General features: G+C 48.9%; 3 protein-coding genes across 3 annotated transcripts; 1 reads left to right on the forward strand and 2 right to left on the reverse strand.

Moving 5' to 3' along the window:
* Window positions 1-1331: 1331 nt before the first annotated feature.
* BDP81DRAFT_305478 (methyltransferase TYW3-domain-containing protein) lies at window positions 1332-5602 on the forward strand (the record flags this gene model as incomplete). Its single annotated transcript, XM_060583178.1, has 5 exons — window positions 1332-2318; window positions 4292-4570; window positions 4664-4801; window positions 4841-4870; window positions 5048-5602. The coding sequence occupies 5 exons, from the start codon at window positions 1332-1334 to the stop codon at window positions 5600-5602; spliced, it is 1989 nt and encodes a 662-aa protein (XP_060452281.1).
* Window positions 5603-5634: 32 nt separating this feature from the next.
* BDP81DRAFT_17594 (uncharacterized protein) lies at window positions 5635-6803 on the reverse strand. The gene is made up of 3 exons (XM_060582208.1): window positions 6629-6803; window positions 6485-6542; window positions 5635-6280 (listed from the first exon to the last, which is right to left on the reverse strand). Exons 1-3 carry the CDS (start codon window positions 6682-6684, stop codon window positions 5903-5905), a joined length of 492 nt encoding a protein of 163 aa, XP_060452282.1. The 5' UTR covers window positions 6685-6803; the 3' UTR covers window positions 5635-5902.
* A 4805-nt stretch (window positions 6804-11608) lies between these two features.
* BDP81DRAFT_414447 (uncharacterized protein) lies at window positions 11609-12339 on the reverse strand. The gene has a single exon (XM_060589367.1). The coding sequence runs from the start codon at window positions 12317-12319 to the stop codon at window positions 11846-11848; it is 474 nt and encodes a 157-aa protein (XP_060452283.1). The 5' UTR covers window positions 12320-12339; the 3' UTR covers window positions 11609-11845.
* Window positions 12340-12835: the final 496 nt, after the last annotated feature.

The following is a 12835-nucleotide window of genomic DNA, read 5'->3' on the forward strand; positions in this document are numbered from 1 at the left end:
GCGGCTTCAACACCTCACTGACAGAGAGAGAGAGAGAGAGAGAGGCTCGTACCCCATTCATTTTAAGAGGCGCTGGACGCGGCGAAGGCTGAAGCTTCTCTCGCAACAAGTCGGTAAGCGAAGGGCGTTTCCGCGGTGTTAACGGTCGAAACGCATCTGGTGTTGAAACCCAACTGTGGGTTTGTCAGAAAATTTCGCGGGCGGGCATTCATGGATGATGCCCTCGATCGGGAGTCGAAACTCGTATGGTGACTGGTTGGGCGATGGAGATACGACGAGAGGCGCAGACCACCTCCTCCGGCTCATCCACACCGACGGCCGGGCGGTTACCGACTACCGTGCCGCGCCGATGTGTTTTGTCAGGACCGATTGCCGGGACCACATACACTAGGCCAAGCCGACTAGTGGCCCGGGCGGAATCACGTCTTATGGCATCATCATGGCGAACTTACACCAGCGTTTCTGTTCAACGACAAGATCTCCCCCCTTTGAGCCCCTATTTTCGACAGCGCTCATCGTGAACCAGATACTGAGGAGATCATCAACTTCGGTAGTCACGGAGGAGGAGCCCGGCCCCAAATATCTATACTCTGAACGTCACGGCTCCCGGCTTTCGGGGCCGGCTGTTGGGGAAACTTTGCCATTGTCAACATCCACTCCGGCGTCCGGGGCGATGGCGCAATTGCGGGATGTTCGACGGTACGGAGCAACCCCTGCGACCCATAACCAATCATATTGCACAGTTTTCATCACGAAAGGATTAGCGTCGATGTCGTGATTGCTCCCAGACCACGCCTCTTGCTTAGAGATGCAAATTCCTCAGCGCTTGTTCAATGCGATGCTCCAAACAAGCTGCGATTGCGCAATAGTTGGGAAGCGGGCTCTGGTGTTCCGTCGCTTTTCCCTCAGTCCCTCTCGGCCTTTGGTTCGATCGGGGCTGCTGTCTGAGAATGGGTTGGAAAGCAAATTAGTAATGTTGCTTGGTGATGCCCTGTGCCCAATATGAACAAGTCCTCCTCTTCCCGCCTCTTTAACTCGCGGTGTAAGTTCTGCCTGCCTTAAGTGCCTCTTGTCCTCATAAAATAACTACTGCCTTCTTCCTCTTCTCTGATCCGAACATCTGAACTCTTCCCCAGCTTCAGCATCTTGCGTCATTTGCCTTTTCCGATCTCGTCTCTTGATCCAAGCCTTCTCGAGTGAATATACCCCGGGTTTTCAACACACACCCTCTTACAACCATTACTCGTCATATACCCGTGGTGCCTCGCAACCACACTCTGTCCCGCTCATCAACCCCCCTTCTTCAACTCATATACACAACCTCACACACAATGTCTGCCGTTGCTGAGCCCACGACCCAGACGTCCTCCGTCGAGTCGTCTCCTCGGTTGAACGCCGTCGACGCTGCAAAGCTCGATCGTGCCGAAGTCGAATCCGGATACGGTTCCGCCACAGATGCCTCATCGACGTCGTCGTCCATCCCCGCGCTCCCCTTGATCTCCCTCACCCAACCCCATCTCAAGCACCTCAACGACCAGCTCGAGAACATGCACCCCCTCGACATCCTCCGCTTCTCAAAGATCATGTTCCCCAACCTCTTCCAGTCGACGGCCTTTGGCCTCACCGGCCTCGTCACCCTCGACATGCTCTCCAAGATTCAAAAGGAGAACCCCTCCGCCGCCAACGTCGACCTCATCTTCCTCGACACCCTCTATCACTTCAAGGAGACCCACACCCTCGTCGACCGCATCCAGGAGCGCTACCCCAACGTCGCCCTCCACATCTTCAAGCCCTACGGCGTCGCCTCCACCGAGGAATTCGAGGCCATGTACGGCCCCAAGCTGTGGGAGACCGAGGCCGAGATGTACGATTGGATCGCAAAGGTCGAGCCCCTCCAGCGCGCCTACCAGGAACTCGGCGTCGCCGCCATCCTCACCGGCCGCCGCCGCTCCCAGGGCGGCGCCCGCGACAAGATGCCCGTCATCGAGGTCGATGACGAGCGCGGCGTCATCAAGATCAACCCCATGGCCAGCTGGTCTTTCAAGCAGGTCCAGGAGTACATCAAGACCCACAACGTCCCCTACAACGACCTCCTCGACCAGGGGTACAAGTCCGTCGGCGACTGGCACTCCACCGTCCCCGTCAAGGAGGGCGAGGACGAGCGCGCCGGCCGCTGGAAGGGCCAGCAGAAGACCGAGTGCGGCATCCACAACAAGAAGTCGCGCTACGCGCAGTACCTCGAGGAGATGGAGCGCAAGGGCGCCGCCCCTGCGTCGTCGACTAAGGCGGCGGAGAAGGGCGAGGCGGCCATCGCGCCTGTCGTCAAGGCCGAGAAGGAGGAGCAGGCTATCTCATCGATTTAGAAGCGCTTTTGGCTCTGTTGCGGGCGGTTTCGGATATTCTTTTTCTTATTAATGACCTGTATATACATGATGCATGACGGCGTTTAGGGAGCAAACAACAAAAGTCAAGGGACGGTACGGGACAGCATGCAGGCGTTCTGGATGGATCCAGGCCAAGGGCCAGGAGGTATCTCGCATTCAGCGGATACTCGATTCTACTTGGTAGATAGCATAAGCAAAAGACATTATGATTCAATCGCATCGATCAAACTAGGAGATCTTGAGTGAGACGTGAAGTGAGAACTAAACGTGGTGAGGCTCTAATCTCTGTGTCCCACAGAGACTCCGCATTCGGAGAATAGTGGAAACCAAGGACAGCATATCCTAAGATCATAACAGTTTTGCGTGTAAACTTGGTGTGGCAAAGATAGGCTACTGACAAGTTGTCTACAAAGCTTATTTTTTGACAGCTAGATTGGTTCAGATGACATCTCGTGACCACTTTCCAACCCCACTCACGATGGATTACTCATATCACATTAAAGCCATCGTATAACTCTACCTCACCCGAATATGGATGTCTTTTAACCCCAGAAACGAAAGGTGTGCTACTCTGTTGAACAGGAAGTACGAAATGCCTATAGTTCATTCATAGCCTCAGGATGACGCGACTGAAGGAATATTAAGCTGGGTTACAAACATCTTATGAGATTCTCATGAAAAACTCATGAATGAAGCATTTGCTCATACAGAGGAGTCTCTCTTCCAAATCTCACCCAACTTGGATGAAATCGGATGTTCTCTGCTCAAAGTCCCCGGTCGGCCCTGGCTGAAAATGAACGATTTCCCTGACCAGGGCAGATCTTGAACTTCGTAAGAAATGGGATTTCACTACTTTCCAACGACCATGCATGATGAGATTCGAAAACTATTGCTGTTGCTTTTCAAGGCCAGTCATGAGATGTAAGGTGGCAGTCAACGTATCGACGAATGTTCAAGCGGTTTGCATCGCTCGTAGAACAAGAATTTATGATATCTTCGCTCATTAAAATCCCTTCTGCGTCTATCATGATTGATTTCTCTTCTCAGCCAACAATAGAAGAGCGTTGATTCAACACCTGATTGATCTCAGGATATTTGAATGCTCTTATAGGCACCATTGAGATCAGCTGATGCAAAGGACACCCGCGGTTTCTAAGTCATTTATCCGGACGTGGCTCAATCGAGTGCACCGCATGTTCGGACTCTCCCGAGTTCTCCCCTGTATCAAACCAGGAACACAATCAACAACAAGGAGTTACAGTCATACGATGAGCTGTATACTGACAGACTCTGGGCATCCAAGATACCGGCGCCGTCGGGCGAATGAGGGGGGATCTACACGCAAAGCTAGGGGCATCGATCACCGACTTGGCAGAGGTCAAGTCAGAATATATATTAAAAACACAACACCATTTGTACCAAATAACCTGATTCAATGAAGATGTTCTCTGGTTCACTACTTTCCTAAGGTGGCATCGGATGGTAGGGTACTATACAACAAGCTTGGGTTCGCCGGCTCCCGTCCCGAAGACGCACTGTGTATGCAGGTCAGATTTCACACGGTAGAGGTACCTCACAGAACTCACGACCGCACACTTTTTCATCTCACATGAGTCTAACTGCGGGCAGACTTCACTTACACGCAGTCCGGTGACGAAAACCAGCTCAACGCCCAACGCACGCCCGATCCCCCTGTATTCTTCATCTCACAGCGACCGAATCAGTCAAGGTGCAGAAAAGAACCACCCAGGGCCATCAAGGATTTCTTCCCAGGTTTAGAACGAAAGGAACACACCCCCTCCCCGTTGAAGAAACTCCACCACAAGGATCCAGAGATTCAAGTCACGTACCCGACTACCAAGTCTACGCAAGGCACAGGGAAAATCACCATGGCGCCTCAGCAAAAGAAACAAGGACACCAACAACTGCCCGTCTCACCGGCCACCTTCACCACCCGCAAACACAAGATCCTGGAACAGCTCAGCGTGCCTGATGCCGAGTACACCGACGCCTCGCCCAAGGGATCTGTGGACGTCGGCATCCGCGAGCTGATTGACGAGCTCAACGCCCTCGACGGCTTCGTCACGACGAGCAGCTGCGCGGGGCGCGTCAGCGTGTTTCTTGAGGGTCGCAAGGCGGGAGGGGCTGCGGGAACGGACCAGGGGACAGCAGCAGCAGCAGCAGCAGTAATCTCACCTTCTTCTCAAGACGATCAAGGCGATGGTGATACTACCCCTACCACCGCAGTCCTCGAAACGATAGCTGGAACCGGCGGAAAGGGAGGAGGAGGCACGTGGCTGTTCGTATCGCACGATCCCGTCCCCGGATCGCACGACAACGACGAGGACCTATTGCGTCTGTTTGGTCTCGTGGACGAAGACGCGGGAAGAGGAGCAGGGAAAGAACCCGGACAGGCTGTCGGAGTATCGGGCCGCTCTCAGTCTGGGCGACGGAAGCGGCTTGTTCACTTCAAATTCGAGCCCATGGTATGCAAGGCCGTTCCCATTTCTCTCATGCATAATTTCATTTACTCTTACACATACACACCTAACCTCACTCGTTCTCTTGCCGAGGCAATGTCACCTCCAGACACACCTTTCTTACACACGTATCCTGAGCAGCACTGAAACTCACATGACTGACACATACATCTCCCCACATAGATCCTCCACATCCTCACAGCATCTCTATCCCACGCCCAACTCCTCCTAAAATGCGCCCTCGCAGCCGGCTTCCGCGAAAGCGGCGCCCTGAACCTCCTCCCCTCCGCATCACAAGACGATGCCGCAGCCTCAACCTTTGCCTCATCGTCACCGCCCGTGACACCAATGGTAGGCGTAAGAACAATGGGCCTCGCCCTCGAATCTCTCATCGGCTACGTCGATGAAGACGTCAACGATGGCGCCGAGGGCAGCGCACGTCGTCACTGCACCGTCACGCCAGACTACCTCCGCGATCTACTCCACATCGCCAACGAGCGTTTCGTAGAAAACGCCGCCCGCATCGCGCGGTTCCGCACCGCTTTGCAGGAGGCCGTTGCCGGTCCCCCGCCTAAAGTGGGCGAGGGGGGCGCCGCGTGGGAGGACGCCGATGCCAGGAGGGAGCGGAAGAGGGCTGAGGGTCTGCGACGGAAGGAGGTGTTGGCTGCTAGACAGAAGACGACGCAGCAGGCTCCGTCAGAGGGTCAACACCTGATAGAGCTGGTGGCTGAAATATGAAGCAAAAGAAATAAAGACTTCCACTCAGGGGGAACTTGTGATGTGAACCAAAATTCATTCGCCATCTATACCCTTTTTTCTCTCTTGTATCGTTTGCCCGCCAGTAGCATGTTGTTACACTTTCACGTCCTACTGCCATGCCTCTTCTCTTGATTCAGCGTATCTCTCTTAACCCTCCCCTCATGGCTCACAAGAAACGCAAATAAGAAACCAACCTCTCCCAATCCGTCTCCCACTCTTCACAGAGACAGACCCAGAGAGGAAGTCCAACAATCCCCCCCCCTCTCCCATTCCCCAAACTCACGAGACAATCTTCTCAACCCACCCCTTCTCTAACCTCTTCACCTCCGTCTTAAAAGCCTCAACCTCCTGCCAGCAATCGAGCGGCCGGCGATCATTATCCCGCAGACACCGCACGACGTTACCGCGCGCCGTCTCCACCGCCTCGGGCAAATCGCGCACCTTTTTGCGCTCGGCCAGCTTGGCGCGCAGGGCCTCGACATCCTTCTTGACGCTCTCGTGGCTGCGCTGGCCCTCGGGCGCGGGCCTGTCTTCGCCGGCAATCTTGTCGTGGGCGAGGCGGAGGGCTTCGGATTCCTTGGCCTGCAGGCGCTTCAGCTCCTCGGCGACGCGGCGCTGGATTTGGATCTCGGTAAGTTGCGTGCGGGATGCGTCGGTCTGATTTTGTTCGGCGAGAGAACATAGCTCGGTGGTTAGCTTTTTTTTTTTTTTTTGGATGTTCGGCTTCTTGCGGGAATAGATGCGCCAAGGGGGGTTATGGAGGCGGATGGAAACATCGAGCCGGAGGACGACACTCCGATGGGAACAAGGCACAGAGATTGATCGGAAGTGTTCGGTTCATTGGGGGAAGGCAGTAATTACCTCATGGCTAGTCTGCAGGGACTCGACGAGGTCGTGGGAGATGCCGCTGGGCGAGCTGCTGCGCGAATCTTGGAATCAGCCGAACGGATTCTGTTGAACGGAGAGGGTGCACCCGACGGGCGGGGGCAATTGGGATGAACTTACGCCTTCCACAGGTGTGGAGGCGTGCTGGAGGACGACTTGGACTCGCTGGCACCCATGATTGCGGCCTCAATGGCTGAGAGAGGTGATTTGAATGTTTGGCCGTGATGGTATGGAATTTTCCGGACCGTGACAGGCGGTCGTCAAGCTGCAAGCTCCGATGGGCCGGCGAAGGTGCACGTGATAGCAATTGCCTTTCGGGACCTTAGTCATTGGATGGGCACGGGCCAGAGCGTTATGTCATCATTCTCCCCTTGGCGCTGTCTGCTTACCTAAGGCACTTACGGCCGACAGCGGGATTTCGGGCCACAATCCAGAGAGATGTCGTGAGTTTTCGGGCAGCTGTTGCGGGCTGGTGCCGATTGCTGACTGCTCGCACTGCCTTATCCACAACATGCAGTTTCTGAACATTGTTCTGGAAGCTTTTGGAGGCGAGCACTATCTCCCTAACCACTGGCCGGCCACATCCACATCAGTGACCCCCGCGCTCCTACCACGCGGCCCTTGGACTAGGTATTTCATCATCCCATCTTGTTTCAAGGATCGCAGTCAACAGATAGGCGGAGTTGGCAGATGGGGGTTATCCAAGTTCGCGTTCTGGTTCATCAAGATTGAGACAGCACGGCTATCTCGGTCAGATCCATGAAGCCTACCGAGTAGAAGCGCTCACGAACTCCCCCATGGGCGTTGGGTTGCTACCGAGCCCAGGATGGGTGTGCATGCTTCGGCGCCAAGAGGGCGGCAACCTGGAAAAAAGGAAGGAGAAGATATCGTGATGAGGGGCTAGTCGCAGAAGAGATGTGAAATTACGTATAATATCTTATGCTAAGTGCAGAATTCCGCTATATAGCTTTATTATATTATAATAAATTTATAGTACTAATTAAAGTAATTTAAAAGTACTAGAAAGCGCCCAGGCTAGCTAAAGATAGCTATCTAATTTAATATAACGTGGTTTACCAGTCAGCCGCGCATATCAGTCAGCCGCGCATTTCCTTATCGTATACTAAGTCGCCTACATTATATAATTAATATCTTTTTCATTGTTGGTTATATAACGTTCAAATTTTTTCATCAGTCTTTGATAAGAGTCACCAAACTAAATAAAAAGTTTTAAAAATTAATTTCTATTGAGAGATAGAGTAACTATATTATATCTTTATCAAAGACCCATATTTCTATTTCACTACTTATTTCAATATAAAAAGATTAAAGTGTCTTTTTCTATTAAATTTAACTAGTTATATTTTAAATATATTATAAAGATACTGAAATCTTTTTAATTAGTTATTATTCAAAGAAATTAAGTAAATATGCAATTTAGTATGCGATAAGGAAATGCGCGGCTGACTGATATGCGCGGCTGACTGGTAAACCACGTTATATATAAGATACCTAATAAAAAATTTGATATATATACTAAGAGGTTAGAGGTAGGCAAAAAAGGAAAAGGTAAATAAGTTGAAGTACGAGTTAGAATAATCAGAGAATCGATTGTATTGATAATTATTCTATGATATGGTGGGAAAGTGTAGCCTATATATAATACAAATATCACATGTAATCATATGTAATCACATGTAATCACATGTAATCACATGTGATGCTTAAGTCCGAGCATTAAGTTTATACGGGCATATGTGCCTGTCGGCGCTTTAACATGTATATGTAAAGCGTATTTACGTTCGGGCTGTACGTGGGTACAAAGCGTTGTATCTCAGTAGATACGTACTTCGGTTGATTGTTACGAGCAGGTCAAGGCAACCAACTGTGGCATAAAGCAAAAGCTTCGATAATGATGACTCTGCATCATTTTCCCTTGTTCTGCGTTATGTGGCTACGCGCTCACAGTGACAAGTTGCGGCGGGCGTAACATTGAGCCTCTTATTACCATGTAATCTCTTAAGTACGTAACTCTTATAGTACTAATCAAGTATAAGTTTTAGAATTTTAGTGAATATTCCAAGTTATATAATAATATTTCAAAAATCTCTATTATCTTTAAAAAGAGTATAACTTTTACTTAGAATATTTACTAAAATTCTAAAACTTATACTTGATTAGTACTATAAGAGTTACGTACTTAAGAAGTTACATGGTAATAAGAGGCTCAATGTTACGCCCGCCGCAACTTGTCACTGTGAGCGCGTAGCCACATAACGCAGAACAAAGGAAAATGATACGGAGTCATCATTATCGAAGCTTTTGCTTTGTGCCACAGTTGGTTGCCTTGATCTGCTCGTAACACTCAACCGAAGTACGTATCTACTCAGATACAACGCTTTGTACCCACGTACAGCCCGAACGTAAATACGCTTTACATATACATGTTAAAGCGCCGACAAGCACATATGCCCGTATAAACTTAATAATAAATGCTCGGACTTAAGCACCACATGTGATTACATGTGATTACATGTGATTACATGTGATTACATATGATTACATGTGATATTTGTATTATATATAGACTACACTTTCCCACCATATCATAGAATAATCATCAATACAATCGATTCTCTGATTATCCCAACTCGTACCTCAACTTATTTACCTTTTCCCTTTTTGCCTACCTCTAACCTCTTAGTCTTTTAAAAAGTTGATTGTTCTTAAAATATCTTTTAATAAAAAAAACTGTTTATTATATAATATTCTTTAATAATAAAAAGAATTTCTAAAAAGCAAAAATGAAGATAATAAGCTTATATTACCTAATAATAATCTTAAACTCTCTTACTTTAAAGACCTTATAATTATTTGTGTTTATAATATTTTAATATTAACGGTTTCTTTTATATTTATATGAATTATTAATAAAGATTTATTTAAAATTATACTTAATTTATTTAAAGAAATCTGTTTATATTTTTTAATTTTCGAGCTATTAAGTTCTTTTATTGTTTAGTTAACACTTTTAAAAATAATTTCATTTAATATTTAAAGTTATAAACTATAACTTAAAAATATTTAATTATATTTTAATAATTTATTTATAAAAAATTAAGTTTATTTATGTTTTGTAAGTTCTTCTTTTATTTCTTTATAATTATCTAATAATTATATATCTTAAATAACGTGGTTTACTAGTCAGCCGCATATATTAGGCAGCTACGCATTTCCTTATCACATACTAAATTACATATTTACCTAATTCTTTTAAATAATAATTAATTAGAAAGACTTCAATAACTAACCATCTTTATAATATATTTAAAATATAATTGAATTTAAAAAAAAACACTTTAAATTTTTTATATTAAAATAAGTAGTGGAATAGAAAAATAGGCCTTTGATAAAGACATAATATAGTTACTCTTTCTCTAAATAGAAATTAATTTTTAAACTTTTTATTTAGTTTGGTGACTCTTATTAATGACCAATTAAACAATTCAAACATTACATAATTAACAATGAAAAAGATATTAATTATATAATGTAGGTGATTTAGTATACGATAAGAAAATGCGCGGCTGACTAGTAAACCACGTTATTATTTTATATTAAGTACTTTTATAATAGTAAAAACTCCACTATGTAGCTTTATTATATTACGGTAAGCTTATTATATTTATTAAAGTAGCTTAAGAGCGCTATAGAGCGCCCAGGCCAGCCAAGTGTGGCTATCTAATCTAATAAGAGAAGCGTCTGAGTACAGATAGAGACTAGAGTAACCAAGTGAAGATGAGGAAATTTGAATAAATCTCACGAACCGTCCGAATATCTCGGCTTCATCTGCACGCGTTTGTGTGCTAATGCATGCCAACGCTCACCTGAAGCGGACGGGGCCTGCAATATCGTTGAAACGATAGGTCACCGAACAAGCAAATGACTTCATGGGGGCATCCCCTCTTCACCCACCGCACGTCTGCAGTCTTCCAGGCCTCCTCCTGGGCCTCCTCCGAGTTCTCCTACTAGGCATGTTGGCAGGTTGCTGGCGCCTTGCAGCGGGCGGCTTGCCTCCTTCGCAGAATCCCCTCGGCCCCTCTAGATACTGCGGCCCATCTGGTCGACCCGGCCAGGCGGTTGCGAGGAAGCCCAGTATCCATGGTGGACGTTGAACTTGGGAGCCTGGTCCTAGAAGAGGGAAGAAGCCTCTTTACGGAATCTGGCTCCGAGGCCAAGTGCTGGGATGTTCGGGTCTGTTAATTTGTTTGCAACGACGCTAAACAGGGACTCCCCGCTGAACTGAGCTGGACCCCCGGTGGGCACGGCTGCGCCGTCACATCCCGCAATTTGTATGCGGCTGGACGAGAATTGCGAGGTCCAAAGGCGCAGTTGAAGAAAATTCGCTGGTGGTTTGAAGGGGACGAGAACGTGGGATGGGTTACCTAGTCGGTTCATCGCCCCGTCTCTCTGATGGAGTTCCTTGTGAATACCCTCGACGGAGTACTGTGTATCTTGGCTTTTTTGCTTGGTTGCTGTTCGGGGGCCATGCGAGGGCCGGGGTACCCTACGCCAAAAGGGTTGATTGCTATCAAGATCAGACTGAGCTTTGGCTCCTGGCAGACCACACAGACTCCGCGAACTGCAGGAGTGACAGCAGTCCTCGCTGACAAGCGTATGAGTTTAAATTTCATTGAGGGGTAGATAACGTCTGTCAAACAGCCGACCGAATGATTCCAGTAGTGCTAGAGATCTAGGTAACGTTCGATTGCGATCCCTCGGTTACAGTGGAGATGAGGAAAGGATATCGTTGATACCAGTCGTGGTAAAAGGAAGAAGATTACTTGGTTGTCTGGTAGATGAGTTGAGAGCACGGTAAGCTCCGAAGCGGTACCGTGGGATGTCAGGTGAATGCCACGGCAGAATCGGCCGAGAGGGGCGGCACAGCATTATGCCTGAGACGCGAATTGATGACTTAGATGAGGGGCTGATTCACATGCTCAGACAGCTTGAGTGATGAGTGGGCGATGGGTCAGGCTTTCGAACTCCTTTGGGAATTCCCTCCTCCTTTGGATATCCATCAGTTCGTCATCATCCGAGCGTCAGTTGCCGTGTCTTCCAGAATTCCGGAAGGGAGGGAAATGGTTGGGTCCCAAATGGATACGACGATAGCTGCGCATCTTATGGCCCTGTTCGTGCTCAACGTCTGTGTCACCGTTCCACACCACATCGGAATCCGGATGCCTTCTGATACACTAGTATGCAGAATTGAGAGTAGTGTGTTGGTGGCCTCGTGGCGCTGGACCGAACGGCTCTGGTCTCGGCTTGGATCTCAAGTCAGTGAATCAGATCAAGCCTGGCGCCAAACAGAGCCCGAAGATGCGGATGACCGATGGGGACCAACGGGAATCCAAACGGATGAGGTATTGCGGATACTATCAATGATGTCTCTGGGTTTGGCTCTCTTGCTCTAGAGACATCGGCTGGCTGGACAAGTCGATTCCAACGGTCGGCCCATGGGGTCACAAAGGCGAGACCACGAAGGGCACCACGGGGTCTTTTGGATTGAAATGTCGGTGGCCCAGCCAATGGTTGGAATTTCTTTTGGTTCATCTCAACGTGTTCCTTGGCGGCTGGGCAGAGGAGACTCAGGAGAGCCTTGTTGACAGTTGGACAGTGGATGAGAGGCCAAGAAGAGACCCGAGAGACCCGTCGTGTTCGGTCGCTTCGGTGCAAGTCGAAAAGTCTTGCAGCTTCGTGCCATGTGCGAAACCGAGAAGGCATGTCGAGTTCAGGTTCAGTCGGACCCATGGAAGAAGCAACAAATCAGCAGCGGTTCATGAGGAGGATTGGTCGTTGTGCTTGGCATCTTGGGCGAGCTGGCCCAGCTGGCACTAGCCGATAGGTCGACTGGTGGAGGGCGAGTATTCACCCGAACCCCCATCCTTGTTTGTCCGGTCTCTTCCCCTGTCATTTCCTAGCCTGTGTCCGTTCGCCCCTGGATGAAGGCCCCTGGCTGGCTGTCAAGCCCTCTGAGAGGCCCAGTTGGCCCAGTTCAGTCAGCAATGCTGCCACACTATCAAGCCGAAGAGCTGATTTTGGCCAGTCAAATCGCTCAGGGGTCGGGAAGATGGCGAAAAGCCTGGAAACACTGGGCCATTCAGACTGCGCGTTTGGCCAGGAACGACGGCTCGGCGGAATCGCCCAGCAGAAGCCAAGGGGGCTACAGTGGGTGAGTGGCCAGTTGCAACAGAGTCTGCAATTGTACAGCGAGCACACCTTGTTCTGGTGTGGACCAGATTGAAAGTGCCTTTGATCTGTAGACCC

The sequence above is a fragment of the Colletotrichum phormii genome (genome assembly GCF_030913505.1).
Source record: "Colletotrichum phormii strain CBS 102054 chromosome Unknown BDP81scaffold_1, whole genome shotgun sequence".
Taxonomy (NCBI): Eukaryota; Fungi; Ascomycota; class Sordariomycetes; order Glomerellales; family Glomerellaceae; genus Colletotrichum; species Colletotrichum phormii.